General features: G+C 32.2%; 3 protein-coding genes across 7 annotated transcripts in view; 2 read left to right on the top strand and 1 right to left on the bottom strand.

Moving 5' to 3' along the window:
* The window catches only part of LOC118195401 (MOB kinase activator-like 3), a 56489-nt gene extending 47430 nt beyond the window's left edge, over positions 1–9059 (bottom strand). Inside the window, exons 1-2 of the mRNA XM_035366704.2 lie at positions 8927–9059; positions 5709–5859 (exon numbers count right to left, since the gene is read on the bottom strand). Of these exons, the coding sequence (XP_035222595.1) occupies positions 5709–5859; positions 8927–8962 (187 nt within the window). The 5' untranslated portion in view covers positions 8963–9059. The remainder of the gene's footprint in view (positions 1–5708; positions 5860–8926) is intronic.
* The window catches only part of LOC118195402 (gamma-glutamylaminecyclotransferase-like), a 34853-nt gene continuing 26608 nt past the window's right edge, over positions 8969–17213 (top strand). Inside the window, exon 1 of one of the 5 annotated variants that reach the window (XM_035366708.2) lies at positions 8969–9100. Coding sequence is in view for 3 of the 5 variants with exons in the window: in XM_035366705.2 (XP_035222596.1) it covers positions 9301–9390 (90 nt within the window). In the remaining 2 variants the exon portion in view is untranslated. Of the gene's footprint in view, positions 9101–9237; positions 9391–9489; positions 9686–17213 lie in introns of those variants that run through there. The other 4 variants (XM_035366705.2, XM_085820983.1, XM_035366706.2 and 1 more) reach the window with 4 other exon arrangements.
* Positions 9692–11495, top strand: LOC146996561 (non-canonical pre-mRNAs endonuclease FASTKD5, mitochondrial; the record flags this gene model as incomplete). Its single annotated transcript, XM_085820985.1, has 1 exon — positions 9692–11495. A coding segment is annotated over one exon (1650 nt), but the record flags the coding sequence as incomplete, so codon positions are not given.

Here is a 17213-nt window from a genome sequence, read left to right as displayed (position 1 = left end):
ATAAGTAAGATTTAGACAAGAAAGTTAAATTATTGAAGGATCTCTTCACCATTACAAAAACAGACAAAGCAAGTAACAAGTATCATTTGAAAGGCTTTTTACTATAATCTGATTTAAAAAAAAACCTCCTTAGTGCAGTTACACATAAAAAGATTAAAACTACAACAAATATGCTGCAAAGGCGTTCACTGCAATTCATTGATGACTTAAAATAACTATGAATTTATATTACAACAGATTTCCCAACCTTTACGCATTGGCTAAATTTCATAAAATGCTTGTCGAATTTCGATTCATAGCCAATGGGACCAGAAATGACATGAAAGAAATAGACTACCATTTTACTAAAATCCTTAAAAAATGTCTCTACTTGATTAAAGATGCACAGACGCAAGACCGAAATTTCAACTGGATAATAAATAATAATGAACCAATAATAGAAGCACTTCACATTTTAACCTTTAAGAGATTGGGGAGTTTGGAAAGGTTTCACTAAAAAGACGGGAAATCCAAATGCATTTCCACCCCCTTTTACCTGCATTTGTAAAGGGAAACTACTACTCTTTTGAAACCTTTCCTTTAGGTCGCCTTTGTTAATTTTCAGATAAGAGACTAGGGAATAATACAGTATAAAGTCTTTAATTCGGACGTCCATAATCCGGAATGATCTATAATACGGACCTCAAAGCTACAAATTTTCTGCGCATGCATAAACACATAATGCGTTTATGCATGCGCATAATACATTTACGCATGCGCGTTTAATGTATAACGGACAGTATAAGCTATGCTAAAATTATCTAATTCAGTTAATGTTGCAGATTGCGTTGTTCCTTAATCTTTGAATTGGATTTGGCTTATTATTTTTTGCAAAGCAGGTTTAGGGTTGCCATAAAATGGCAAGGGAAGGCAGGGTTGCCACATTTCTTGAGAAATAGCCCATTTGGCGACAAAATTGACAATATACCATGGACAGATGGAGAACCTTCTGGAACAAATTCTTACCGATTTAGCCCAGAATGTTCTCGAACACAAGCCGAAAGCTATATAAACCCTGCTGGTCCGCAGTCAGAATGTGCCTCGTCGAGTGCGAGAGAATTAGTCTCGAGTTAGTCAATCCATGCGGAGTCGATCGAGTTGACCGCCGGTCAGCGAGTGCCGAGTGGGTCATCGAGTGCATTGAAGAGTCTCTTAGTGTATTGCGGTTAGTGCATCAATGAGAAAGTGTGTTAAGCTCTGGGAACGACTGAACCGAAGAGTCAGGAGCTGTGCTCTGTGTGTCATCGAGTGCATCGCGAGGTGTAGCGTGGAGAGTCTCGAGAGTATGTGGAGTTACGAGAACGGCCAAGCAGGGTTGGGAGCTGTACCCTGGTGCTTTGCAGTGAAGTGTCTCCACCGTTATAGCCTGATAACCTGAAGGCAGTGTCGAGGATTGAGCCAGCAAGTGTATGGTAGATCTTCAACGACTATAAATTGTGACATTGGAGCTGTCCTGATTAATATTGCTAAATAAAGTGTGTTTGGATATTCCATCAAGTGCTGTCATCGTTATTCACTCCAAATCCACATAAATCCCGTATGAAAGTGAAGGAAGAAAATAACATAACAACCGGTGTCAGAAAAAAAAAAAAAAAAAATCGCAACAATATGATAGTGAGATTTCATAGCTAAATAACTGTGGTATGTTGGAATATTAACTTTTGACATTGCGTCATAATGAAAATATGCCTTAGCAGCAAATACATCGTATGCACGCCTAAAATCAGTACATAGTTTAATCAGTTTTATTTGTTTTCAAACTGAATTTAGTTTAGAATTACATGTACTAATTAACATTTTTAATTTATATTTGAAAACGATATCTAACTATTTATTTCTCTTATAAATCGGCAGTTCGCTTTCATTTGTTTCCAAACATTCTGTAACAGCTTACATTTATATATTAAACAAATCCCATTGTATTTTTGTTATATTAGTTTCGCTTACCTCTTTCATTAGTATTCTTATTCAGTTTCTTTTTTTAATTTATTGATTTTCTTCCCCATTATATCATAAGTATTTGATCTTTCAACTACATTATTGTTCATTGTTCTTTCTTGCCGTTTTGTGATAAAAGCTTTTTTTTTTTTTTTTTTCCTTTAGCTTCTTTTTTTTTTTTTTTTTTTTTTTAATACTCTTTTTACTATAAAAACAGATTTTATTGATTATATTTTCATTGCCCGCCAAATTTTAAATGATTTGGAGACCATTATATATGTATGTAAGCAAAGAGGGATGGGGTTTCCCTTGCATGTGCTACTGGGGTCAAAACAACCAGTTCAGCTTGAAAAAAAAAATACAGTTTATGCTTGTGCACAATGATTTTATACTTATATACAAATATTTTAATAAAAATGTGTACAAGTTAGCCCTAGTTAGCCCTTATATACAAATATTTTAATAAAAATGTGTACAAGTTAGCCTTAGTGCGATGGTTGAGACTGAAATTTTTCAACATTTTTTGATATATTTGGTTCAATGGGCAGGTAGAGTTCTATAAAAGTCCAGAATACTTAAATCATGGAATCTGGATTTGTATAAGTCAGAAGTTTGTAAATCTAAAAGTTCTATTTGAACATCTTCTGCAGCTTATTCAACTACAACAGAAAATGGATCCCCGAACAGTTTAAATTTAACCTCATGCAACTGAAAGTCTGCAAATCGCTTTTCAAACGAAATAAGCAGCCTCTTTATTTGATCTGAATAATCCAGTTATTTATCAGGAAAATTTTCTTTGAATTTCTTCAGGGAACGAAAATTGACAAAATTTTGACAGCCCAGCTGCATTGAGAACAGCTGGAGTTTTAGTTTGAAAGCAGATACTGCATTGGCCAGGTGATTGATGAATTGGTTTTTTCCCATCAATTTGCTTTACGTCATTCAGATCAGCTGTCACATCAACTAAAAATGCACACTTTTCAAGTCACACTTGAAAGATGGTTCCTTTTACATCCTAGTTTGCTTGAAATTTTCTTCAAGGAATGGTATTATTTCATCAATCAAATCAGCAAACCTTTTCAAAGCCTCCTCGCCACGGCTCAGCCATCGTACTTCAGAGTAATATATGAGATCATTATGTGGTGCATCAGCGTGTTCTAGGATTTCCTTAAACTGCCCGTGGTTTAACCCTTTGAGGCACAGTGTGTCCGGTCTGGACACACCTAAAAATTTCCTTCTGTACGCACAGAAAAATTGAATGAAAAAGGATTTATAGGTTACTCTGAACCTTCTTTATTTATAGTAGATGGCAGCTCAACACAAATCAGTCCATATATTTTAGCCGTGTTTAGTTTTTTAATACATTTTTCAAATAAATCTTCCAGATCTTTTTTTTAGGGCATAAAAAGAATTGTTTGAAAAGAAATCTCTATGTTATTTTTTTGGCTGTATGCTAATCTCCTTATTCTATATTAGTTTTAAACTTTTACCTTGAAACCTTGCCTAAAATCAAACGGTGAACCCTAGGTGTGCCTAGACGGGGCCCACCAATAATCTAGGACAAATGAGAGTCTGTATTCTTTGTTCCTCCGCATCTCAACAATCAGTTCATTGACAACAATGCTCATTTCAGCACTCTTTTTGAAGTTCTATTCAATCAGTGTGCCCACTTTAGGCAGACCCACAGAATTAAACGATAAGTGCTATCTTCACAAAATTTTACTTGTATACTCCTCTAGGCCTAATTAGACTGCCTACCTTTTTTTTTTTTTTTTTTTTATGAAAACTCCAACTTTAAAAGGTAGCATGCCGGAAAAGGTTAAACCATATGAGCGAATAAAATTGATTGTATTGTTCACTACTTTCATTAGGCGGTCAAATCCTAGATCTTTCGCACATAGCTGTTTTTGGTGTATCATACAATGATATCCAAGAAAATCATTTCCTCTAGCATCCAAATGGTTTCTCAGTAGACTCACCATGCCATTCTGAATTCCAATCATGGCTGGAGCTCCATCAGTATTGATACTAATAAGTTTGTTAATATCAAAATTATGTGCAGAACACAAATTTAAAATTGAGGATAAAATATCAGTTCCAGTTTATCCTCCATTTTAATTATCACGCCCCTTCACTGAACTCAATCCAACCAGTTCTTCAGTTACTTCAAAATTTTTAGAAACTCCTCTGACAAACAAAAGATGCTGAGCTGTTAAAGTAATATCTGTTGACTCATCAGCTGCTAGAGAAATGCACTTAAATTTGGTGGCAGAATTCTGTAATTGTTCAATAACACCATCAGATAAATTTTCAATTCTTCTTTGAATTGTCATTTTGGTGAGACATTTTTTTTAATGTCTTCATAGCTTCAGGGCATACTTTCTCAGAAGCCCACAATATACATTCCTTTGCAAAATCGCCATCAGTAAATGGGCGGCCACTTTTAGCAATTAAGGCTGCAATCCCTAAACTAACTTCAACACAGTTATCTAACTGTGAAGATGCCTTTGTAAATACATTCCTTTGAGCAACGAGAGAACAATGAAGAGATTCAATTTTACGATTTCAATCCTCTCAAGCATTGAAAATGTTGAGTGTTTCGTGTCGTAGTGTTGTTTATTATACTCCTTGCAAATACTAATCGTAAAATTACATATCAAGCATGTAATGCTTGACTTGGTTGCGATTAATCCAAAGACAGTTAAAATAACACAAAGAAGAGGAATAATTCATATTATAATAAATAACAAATAATTTTATTAATAATTTCACAATATTTTCAAGCACTTTAATCCACAGAACAAGTTTACTGGGTTAAATAAATTAAATCATATTCACATCAGAAGAGCACACTGTAAATAATGGAAGAATAAACACAAATGAAAAAACTAAGTGGCATTCAAAAACAGTATTTATAAGAGAGTTTGAACAATATTCAAAATAGCATAATTCCCCTCCCCCAATGGTGAGCTCTAGCTGTTTATAGGCATTGGCCAATACTAAGGGCGGAAGCAGAGGTCACTTTATTATGGAGGCACCTAACATATGGACCATCATTGCCTCCTACGAAAGGACAAAGAAATTACATATATGCCTTTTCTGGGATTCGAACCCAGGCCGTTTGGTATGGCAGTCAGACTCACTAACCACTTTTCTGTCTAGCTGGCAGCATAAAAAAGGTCACAACTTTCTTAGTCTTCCTTTTATAATTTTTGGCAGAACTTATATACTCCAGATTATGTGCAGTTAAATAACATATTACTCAGGATATCAAGAATTGTCAATTACCCTGACATCACATTTTACCCCATACAATTTTCTTTTCATATTTGCATTTGCACAACGTTTTGCTTTATGCCCACTGTATGGGAGAGTAATTTATACAACATTCCACAATTAACAAACTTACTTTTTTTTTCAACAGGCCTGAGTCATCTGCAACCTAGTTAATCCACCTTCTGGTTAATTCAGAGTTCACTGTATTTACAAAATTTAAATTTCCAAAACATTTTGGAATTACTTTTCTGTTATGCACCTGTCACACTTTTTGGCACCCATGAAAGAGAAACTAAACATTCACTGAGACCCAATGATAATGGCTAACACACACATAACTAGCTATAAACTACTCTTATACCTAAAAATTGTTAACAATTGAAAAGCAGGCCAAAATGCATGGCAGGTGCATGATGGAAAAGTATCCAGTGTGGAGATACACAATAATGAAATACCATGTACAGCTAGCCAGTCATTAAGGTTTTCCCCGGGTGGTAATTTCACAGCTTCTTGAAGATTAACTGCAGAATTCAAAGAGGCTTGAGCCCTTTTGTGAAGAGAATAACGCAATGTTCCCTGCTCAAACTTTTTCTTTGGACGGAAAGTCTACAAATGAAATAAAACATATGGTTTACAAATGTTTACTTGCACAGTTAAGTAATATTCTTATAATTTCAAAATAAATTTTTCTCAATAAAAATGATTGTCATCTAAGTACGTGAAACAAATTTTTTGAAGATAGACTATATCAGACATTATGATAAATAACAATCAAAAGTTACAAGTTGCATTAATGATGAAAACAGAAATATATTGTTAATTAATATGTGACATGTAAAGTAATAAATACTTTTACCGTGGGGAAGAAGCACTAAACCTAGTGTACTCATAAGATATTACTCCCAAGTGATGGCCCTACTCTAGGCACAAGATGTTAAGACTACTGCTTCCTTGAATAATATTCTCATAATTTCTAAGAAACTTAATACTCCCTCACTAGACCTGCTTAGCATGTATATGGAATCAATGACAGCTCGTAAATGGACTCAATGATAGCATGTATATGGACTGCTTAGTGGACTCTGCATGAGGTTTACTAAATTGCACAAGTTAGCAGAAACTCCCCTGTAAAGAATTAAGATTTACAGGGGAGCTTAACATAAGCTAGATTTCAAAGCTGTTTGAACTTATGGAGGGGGGAAGAACTTTCATGAAGAAATTTTTTAATAGTTATGATTATGGAAAGCATTCATCTTTTGAAGGGTGCTCCTACAAGTTTTCTATGAAACATACCTGTCCTCCTAAATTACGATTTCCTATTGGATGTATTTTGATTTCATCGTGTTTTTCATAAGCCAGTGGCTATAACATAACGTATGTTCACTATGCTCACAATTTGTTAACTGTAAGATTTCACTTTCACTAAAGGTATCTTGTAAAGATGTTTTAGAGAATTTTGTTTGACGATGTTTGCAAATTTTCCCCTTTCATACATTTCCGATTCATTTTGTAGACAAATTCTTTATTATCATTGGACAGTACTTTATTTAGCAAGTAACAGTTCAATCTGGATTACAGATTTATGAATTATTTAACAAATGCATAAATACATAAGAAGGCTTTAAATAAAATCAGAAGTCAAAATAAAGGAGTAATTTTATCTAAATACAGACAACAGTAATGAAAACAGTTGGTTAATTATTATGGTATTTACATCTGATCCTACCAAACATGAAACCATCTCCAAGTGGTGCAATTTAGCACTAATTATGGATAAGCATGAGTATAACGCCACACTCATTATATCTGTACTTTCACCAGAGACAAACCCAATCAGCTACATTGTTTTTCGAGCAAGGATACAAAATAAGTGCTGTAGCTGGTTTTTCTTTTTCATTTTGAAACATTCCATCCATTCACTGCAATACTAGCAACACTGTACTACAGTTACCCTCTCTGGCAAATTTCTCATTCACTGTTTGTTCTCTTTTATCAAGATGAATTCACAAGATTAACATTTTCAGAAATTTGAGTTATTCAAAATGATACAATCGTGAATTTGTGACAGATATCAACAGAGGCTTTCTACCAATAGTCCTAGAAGTTTCAGGAGCTCTGAAGCAATATTGCTGTTCCAAAAGATAATACTTGAAAGATGATGAATGAATACTTCTATTTTAAGCAGTATCATGTATATAAATCTGCTTTCGCAAACCTTTGACTTTAGGTAGATCTAATACATATTATCGCATCGGTATTTTCCTGTTAGCTTGGTACCAGAATATTTGATCCTGGTGGACTACAACTAAGCTTTTAATAAAATATCACAATTTTTTTATTTCACTGTTATTTTTTAATATATATTTAAATTTATTAATGTAAATTAAATTTAATAAAAATATAAAAGTCCAAAGTCCACCAGGGTCAAGTATTCTGGTTATGGAACAGTATTGCCACATCATTATGCATTTTAATACGAGACATATATTTATCCTACATAAGTTAAAAGGGCACTAATATGTTACTGGGACTGAGTTCAGAAATGTATGCATGTATGGATGGATGTGCTTGTTCATGTATGCAAACATTTGTATACGCAAACACATAGACACATACTCACTTGCATGCATACATACATTTCTGAATCTGGTCCCAATAACAGATGAGTATTACTAAAATTTGAAATTTCAGAGAAATTATAGACATATTTTTAGATACAGTAACATTTGAGGAAAGAATCTATCAACTATAATAATAATAAATTATTGATACTAAACACGTAACGAAAAAAATGCATATCACCTCTGGGTACTAAATTGAACTGCAAGTAAAAAACTATATATATCAAACACTGTTTTATCAGTTTCAGAAATTACTAAATACATTACATCCTAGAGATTTACAAAGAGAGCATGATATTAGCAATACTGCCATTTAAATAACCAAATAATTTTAAGGATTAATGTAAAGTTTGGCATGCTTGACTTTTTTTATTTATCAATTACATTACAAATAGCTAAAGTTTGTTTTACTACTATATCTGATTTTATGTATTATATTCTAATGCAACATGTTTCATAAAGAAAATTCAAGAAATGTAACCATTTAAAGAATAACTGACAAATGTTGCTAATATGTTATAATATCAGGTTTTACTCGTGAATCTGACAAAAATTTGAAATATTTTCTGATAAATTTCAGTAAACATTATTAACATGCAATTTATCACAAAAGAAAGATACACATGTTTTAAATGGTTATTTTTCCTACTACAGAATGAATCAGACTATTAGGCTTTATCCCTACAGACATTTCCACTTTCCTTTGGATTCAGGACATAAAAAATAATATTTGCCGAAACTCCCCATATACATGTTAAATTAAATAATTTTTCTAATAAAATTTAACAGTAGAATTCTACTTAATACAACTTTTCAGAATGAAAGATATTAAAAAACTGATGTATTAGATGACAAATAAGTTTATGAACCTAAAAAGAAGGGAAAAAATTACATCATCGAAAGAAAAGCGATCATACTACGCAGTGTTATGCATATGTTTACTCATACTTTCTTTATTTTGGTTTAGAAAATAAACGCCATTCAGAACTATAAATAAACATATACATTACGATGTAAAATACGGAGATGCATAGAAATAACGAAATTTTTACTTTATTCTTTCCAAAAAAATCCACAAATCCAGCCATGAATACTTCAAATCGCAATGAATTTTGGTCAACAGGGTTAAAAAATATTGTACCAGGTTGATATAGAGAATATGGTTGATATTCGAGCAATCGCAAAATAAACTAAGGGCGTTAAACTTTACGCCCGTTAACTAAAAAGTGAGTAAACAAATTTTAATCTAACTGTTCTTCTTTAGAAGAGGAAAACTTTTTTATGATTTTATTTATCCATCTGTATCTCATGTTTATATTTATAGCTATCTTATCGAACATAAGGCTTTTAAAAAATTTTCTTCTTCCCTTTTTTTTTTCCACAGAAAGTTTGCTGTTGCCGTTTTTTTAAATGTAGTATTAAGCAGATGGCAGCAGAATATAAGTATATAATTCCGATGTGTGTGTTCAATCATGAAATTTTTAAGTTTCGCGTTTGGAATTTATACAAAGTACAGGTACAGTTATAACATATACAGAACATCAGAATGTTTATTTCACTTCTATAAAATTAAGCAATCTCTTTTTCTTCCTCCAGTGTCTAGTTCTTGGCTACATATTACAATTTTAAATAAGGGAAATCTTCACACAACTTCAACGAATTGTTCTAAACATTTCCTCGAAAAAGAAAATGAATATGCACATAATGTGTTGGAAAATATACCTTTTTACAGCAAGTCTGTTCTGAAGCATCCGTTAACAATGCAAACCATGGCATTGACTCTGCGCATTTATGACTCAATGCATGATGCGGTAAATGATTTTGTTAACGTTACGCTACAGAACTTACCATCTGAAATAAGTCTCGAAGATACCAAATTTTTACGTTTGGTAGCAGATTTATCTTATGTATTGCCTGTTGTTTCAGATGATGATATTGTTAAAATTTTGCATTTTTTGTGTCTCTGGCCGCCTACTCCTAAAACATTCACCCCAAATTTTAAATTATTGTGGAATAATTTGGATAACGAATGTGTTAAAAGATTGAAGTATTGGGATGTAAGTCGTAAATTATTAGTTGCTGATTATTGGTTTCATTTACGATTAAGTCGAATTTCACAATATAACAAGGAATTGATTGAGAATTTGTTGGAAAACGTTCATTCGCTCTCAAATTCTGAGTTAGTTCAACTTATGTTTTACATAAACTTACAGCGAAATGTACCTCAGAGTCTTCTTGGAGGTTTAGAGAGCAAATTAAAAGCAGTAATAGAGTTTATAAGCCTAGAAGAGTTAGGTGTCATATGTTTAGCTTTTTTTAAAACCAGGAATAAAATAAGGGACTTTTCAGTTGTGAAATCTGTCATTAAACAATGTTTTGGGAAATTGGAATGTGTAGATACAGTCACTGTTGCTGCAATACTGAAATTTTTGCGAAAGAGTTTTCATCCATCTTTGATGGACTCGTATATTCCTTTGATGCACAAATGTGTTACTTGCATACCAAAATTTGATATTCCAACTTCTGTTCATTTAGCTCTGCTGTCCTCGGAAACAAATGTTTATCACCCATTACTTCTGAATGCAGTTACTGATAAATTATTGAATGAGTACCAAGATACTCGTATCAAAGACTCTATGAAATTACTCCAGTCCTTGTCGCATTTCAATCATTATGAAGAGTCAGAATTCCACGAAAAATTTCTGATAAATATGCAAAGTGAATCACGACAGCATGAGATAATGTCTCATCCACATTCTTTTGTCTACTCATTGTTATACTATGCATACATGGGTCATTTTAATTACCCATTACTTCGAAAAGCTTTACATGAAGGATTTTATCTTCATAGTTGTTCTGTGCGTCCAGAGACAGCTGCTGCCTTTGCATATTTAGATTACTGTGTTGAAATAGAATGTCCAGATTATGAAGGGCCGAGGCTTGGGAAGAACGCATTAAAAGTTCTCAGAGATCGCAGGGGGAACATGCCATATTCTTGCAATGATCCTAATTTGCAGACTCGATTGATAAGCGATTGTGCAGAAAGCCTTATAAGCATATTAGAATCTGAAGATAATATTCTAATCAGACACATATTACCACATTTGTTTACACCAGATATTGTCATCAGACTGTCAACCAGTGGAAGCCAGTCCCTTTCTGATTTGTATGGAAATTATCCTGCAGAGTCTATTTTAGTTCCCCCATCCAATGAAGTGTGGGCTGCTTTTGTTATTTGTGGTGTGAATTGTTTTGCATACAAATCGAAACATATTAATGGTCTCATTTCTATGAAACTGAGGCAGTTAGAGAAGATTGGCTATAAAGTTGCGTTTATTCCTTTCTATGAGCTCTCAAAAAATAAAACACATCGCAAAAATTATTTGAAAGAAAAGTTAGAGATGTTAAAAAAAGATTTTGACTGTGATAATAGGCCATTTGTGTGTGCGAGACATAAAGCAGTATAATTTAATTTGTGGTTTATAACTTTTAACAGTCGATTGTAAGAAGAATATTTATAAAAAATGAATTTATTTATATATATGTATAGATTTCTGCATTTCAGCAACCTTGGGTTTGTATACCATTTAAATAAATTATTTGAATTTTGTGAATACTAAATGGCAGTCAAATGAAATCTTTTTGTTTGTCCCCATGAAATGTTGGAGTGATGGAAGATTGGTCAGTTATCATTGAATGAAATCAGATAAATCTTCTACTAAAAAATATGCACATTAAAAAAATTATGTAATCGAAAGAATATATAAACATTTTAAAAGAAACAGCTTTTTTCTTGTGATTGAAAAAAGAATATTTATAATCCTTTTTTAAAATGAATATTGTTTATGGAAATTTTTTAAACAAAAAGGGCAATACATATGTTTTACTTTTATGGTTATTTTTCAGGTAGGTGATATAATTGAAGTTAGACTATCAAATGTATCAATAGTAATTTGGGTTTTCTTCTGTAAAGCGCCCAGTTGACGCTTCAGCAAAGAACTCATTGGCACTGTTGCAGTTCTTTGCGGAAGTACTTCCAGTTATTTATTAATCATTGTATGCCTTTCTAAAACTGAAATTTTTATTTATTTATATACTTTAAAAAATTTTGGTTAATCTTTGGATTATGGTAACTTGGCGAACGTTTGGCGACCAACCCTGCTACAGCAACCTGCTAGTTTTTTTTTTTTTTTTTTTTTTTTTTTGACGCCATTTTGTTTTCACGAAGTAAAGGCATTTTTTTTTAACTCAACATTTTTTTTCCAACAATCTGCTAGCCGAATTACGCTTATGCTAGAACTTTTATGGAACGAAAGTGCTTAATCATGACGAAGATTAGGTGCGAAATTGGGAGAAAGTGCAGAATCGCCCATTGCTTGCCGCGTTTTTAAGAATTGCACATACAACACCGTATCCGTGTACACATCGACCTATTTTCACTTAAAAAAACATCCCAGAATTGCACAAAAATCACATTGCGCACAATCTTGACTTTATCCATGTACACTGGTAAAGTCCTAGCTAATAACCTTTATCGCCTTACCAAAATGTCGCCAAACTACCTGTTACCATATTCTGAAGATTAACCAAAATTTTTTTTAATTTTATTTCATTTATTTATTTTCCTTGTAATATACACATACTCGAGTTTTGGGCATGTTGTCCTACCTTGATCAAATATTTCAAACAACTTATTTCTTTCTTTCCCCCCCCCCCTTTTTTTTTTTTTTTCAAATGAAGAGTTTATAAAATAGGCAGCTGTTTCATTATCAGGACCTGATTCAGATACTGCCAAAAGCTGACAATCTGGTGAGACATTCAAAGTATAAAACAATTGCCAAAATATTTACTATATGGTTAAGTTGAAGAAAAATCCAAAGGAAAAGACAGAATGACAGATATTCATAAAATTAGAAATTTTTAATGTAAATTAAATAACTTGCCAAAGAAATGAGGGAAAAAAATTCGGTTAGCGAATTAAGAACACAGGGTGATGAAACTGCAGTTATTTAAAATGTCTGAAAACATATGTTTTTTAGGATGCTGCTACTGCCACATAAATTCAATTGAATAAGAATCTAATTGGTTATGGTCAGTGCTGCATTGAAGTTTATTTTACCTTTTTGAACTGACCCATAACTTTTCAATAGTTTGCATATGACAACCAGTATCAATAAAATTATATTAATGGTTAATACATAAATGTTCAGATCTGGCCTCTTTTCATTCTTCAGTGTTATAACTTTTCGAGCAGTCTGGGTATATTATAGTGCCATCAATAATATTTTCTTCAGTAACTTTAAGCAAAGTTCTGGCAAACCACTTAGGCACAGCAACTAAAATACATTATTTTGTTTCTCAGCAAATCCTGCCACACTCCATTTGGGGTTAAAGGATGCATCCAACATTTTTTCGATGCAAAAAGAGACTTTTGTCAACTTTGACAATGTTATGAGTGCTACATATTTTAACTGAAAGTCTAGATATTAATGTATGGCCACAGACTTTCCTTGTATATCTGTACTATTCAACAACAGTGCAATGATTTATATCAAGTTGATGAAATTCAGCAGAAGTTTAGTACTCTTCTGTAATTGGGACCGTATTCAGAAATGTATCTATGAATGCGAGTACCTATTATGTGTATACCCATACATACATTTGTATGTACATGTATATGTGAATACATCCATCTATGCATACATGCATACGTACATACATTTCTGAAGCTGATCCTGATAACATAACATAGAACAGTATTATTGTTTCTGAACACCATGCATAAATGAAACAAATTGCCATTAAGAAACTGATTCTCAAACCTTCAAACTAGTTTTGAGAATGCAACCTTTGTTTTGTGCTCGTCTTGTCATATCTTCACATCTCCATTTTGGTGCTTTCTTTGAATTGAAGAGCTTCATTGTAGGGTTTTTCATGCACTTTGTTTCAGAGTGAATAATATCTCGTTCCTGAAGAAATTATATGGAAGAGGTTTCGTCATTAGTTAAGTTCCAAATTTTCATATCCATGGTAAGTACAATAATAATAAAAATAAAAATGGCCATCACATCCTTAGAATTTGTATTCTTATTGCCAATTTTGAAAAGATATTATTTTACTTTACTTGAACTTTATTTTAAAAAGTAAACATTGTAATGATTTTAAAAGTAAACATTGGCAAATTCGTGTGAACCAATCTCTTCTCTCCTTGAAATATTTCTCTTGTTTATCTTCTCAGCAAAACATTTGGTGATGACTGTGGTCTTAATAACAGAACAGTGTCAATACTACATCAAAAACAACTTTTTCCTTTTAGGATATGAATTCCCTTGTTATGCAGTGCAAAGTTTGGTGACTTATCAACATTTTGTCAATTTTAAGGTCAACTTGTATTCAAAATTTTTGATTCAGAAATGTGTGAATTTTATGATTTTTTAATGACATTAATAAATGTCATTAAAATTATATATATTATATTAAAATTATATCTAAGAAATAAAATTAAAGTAATGCATTTTTACTTTCCTTGTTATATTTTATGGTGAGATTGTGTTTCTGTTTTCACAACTTGGTAATATTTTGATTTTTCTGAAAATTTTTATTCTATAAAATAAACAAAATAGTAAATGCTCTTAGCAAAGCAAAGCAGCTACTAATTATTTTAAAATTAATTTCATTTGTTTTTAATATTTTTCGTGATAAGAGATTTTTCCCATGTGTTGTTTCAAAAAATTCAATTGTGTATCAGTTACTTTACACGTTTCTTTTTAAATTTTTTTCCCCCAAAATAAAAAATCTTCAGGCCTTTTTGCTTACACAGAGTTGGATAATTTTTGTTTCAAATTGTATGCCTTTCTGCTCAGAAGGATTTGAAGTCAAGGTTTATAGACCTAAGATTCCATGAAAATCTGACAAAATGAAAAATGTCTTCATTGTATTAGCATGTAATAGTTTTGTTTTACAGGAAATTTATGACAAATTTCTTATTTTTTGGAAAATTTCTGAAAGAACAGTGATCTTTGAAATCTTTCTTTTGTTTATCTTCCTTTATTTTCTCTTCTTTTCACTAGACACAAGCATGTAAAATTGCAAATTGGTTCTAACGTGTCACATGCCTGTAGAAAACACATTTTCTGTTAATAAAGAAATTGAAAATGACAATTTAAAAGATTTATCTTGTAAGTCTTAGTGCATCGTACAGAGGGCTACAAGGCATTTTGGTGCTGGTATAGTATCTGTAGGTTCTAAATTCTGCTGGCTGGTGCTTCCTTAAATTCTAAAATGTTTGCCACCCCTAAATTTTGCTGCCAGTACTTGTCTTAAGTTTTAAAAATTTTGCCATCACTAAATTTTGTTACTCTGTACTTCATTAAGTTTTTAAATTTTGCCACTCCAGCTTTTTTGCTGGTCAGTCTTGACCTTATATATTATTTCAAATTTATTCTCAAAATCAGCAGTTTCTTCTATGCATTCTAAATACATGGAGTTTTTTAGAATAATAGAAATCCCTAATTAAGTCTGACATCACTGTAATGAAGAGGAAAATTGATGAAGAAAATGATTTACATGAAGAGAAAGAAAATTGTTCTTTAAAGGTATATTGTTGAAACGTTAAGTAATTAGGAAAGGAAGCAGAACTAGTAGGAACATTGATTTGTTAATTGAGACAAATAAACTTAGAAAAGGGTTAAAAGAAAGAAGTTGCTGTAAATTAGTTAAAATTATTTGGAAAATTTTCAAATTGGAAACATGCATTAATATCTTGTTGCATACTGTAAAAGAGATTGCATTAAAACGTTCTTAGATTGTTGTTTTGATATTGATTTTTTAATAAATATTTTTAAAACTAAAAACATTTTGTAGTATTGACCGTATAAACCTGTACAACAAAGAATACTCAACTACTTATTTTAATGATTTGTAACTAACTGCTCATTTCTTGGTACTATCGCATTATCCACCCAACTAACTGTCTCGCTAAGTTATCAATGGTTGGCGACCAGTTTTCACCAACGTAACACATGAAGAATAGTACCCACTCAAACAAATTGTGGCATACTAAAAATTATATAAAATACCAATGAATTAACAAAATTAAAAATGCAAGAAATGTACATAATGAAGAGAAAAAAATTACCTGAAGCAAACATCCATAATGAAACACTCCAAATTTCATAAAAACGGTGATAAATTAACTGAAAAATGCAGCAAACAGCCATAATAAAACAGTTTAATTTTTGTTTTCTCAGTCTTCTGTCTGTGTGCTGAGCGATCTGTTTTAACTTTAAAAAAAAAAAAAAAAAAATCGGAGAATTGCAGAATTCTCTACAGTCCTGAACATGAATTCTCGATTTCATTAGTAAACTGCTTTTCGTTTTCTGAAATTATTTTTAGTGGTGCCCCCTATTTTAATGTAAATTTATTTATAAAACAATATGAAACAATTTTAGTGGAAACTTATTTAAGGGAACTATTTCTACCCACGTGAAAAAATGAGCCACTCTTCAAGCAAATATCTATTTTTATTATTTTCACAACATGAGTATGGGCCTAATAAGTTAATTCCTATTAGTTCATTAGGGAATGTAGCTTTTCTACTGTTTAGATACATGGCGATGCTATAATGAACATAGTTACCTAACTGGACAGACAGGACTCGATGTACTGACTAATAATTTTTTATAGCTGTGGAAAATATACAGCTTCTTAAATGTGTTGTACCATTTTTCTTATCCTGAGATTGCATGAAATTGGTGAATCATACAATTTCTACAAAACAATTAATTTCAAACTTGCTGGGATAATTGGTTCTTAATTCATTATTTTTGTTTGTTACTTTGGATTAAAGCAAAAGCTTCTCAATACTTTCATAGCTCTGTTTCTAATAGTCATAACCTGGTGTTCAAAATGATCAGGATCTTTAACCCGGTAGCACTCGCGCGGGGTGACTGAGTCACCCCAGCCTCATAAAACCTTTCATTCTGGAATTTCTATTTATCCGCTATGAATCAGCCCTTCAGTAGCTAACTTTTAAACGGTTTTCTTTCAATAGCACCTGCCAGCAGCAGGTGTTTTTCTTTTGTTGGGGAGGAGCAATCATTTCTTGGAACGCTACATGCAACTGGGGTAACCTGGGAACCCCCGTGACCAGATTTGTTCTGAAATTTCTCACTTTAGCTTCTTGCTTGCATAAATTGTGCATGTGTGCTATACTGTAGTCGTTCGAAAATGGCTCTCAAACGAAAAATGACAGATTATGAAAAAGAAATGGAACACTTGAGAATGTTATTGGATACTGTGGAAACTTCCGATGAAGAAATGGATACTGCTAGTGAAAAT

This window comes from Stegodyphus dumicola, chromosome 7 (genome assembly GCF_044657685.1).
Source record: "Stegodyphus dumicola isolate Sdum_Otavi_A_Nest chromosome 7, ASM4465768v1".
Classification (NCBI taxonomy): Eukaryota; Metazoa; Arthropoda; class Arachnida; order Araneae; family Eresidae; genus Stegodyphus; species Stegodyphus dumicola.
This window is presented reverse-complemented; position numbering and strand designations above follow the sequence as displayed.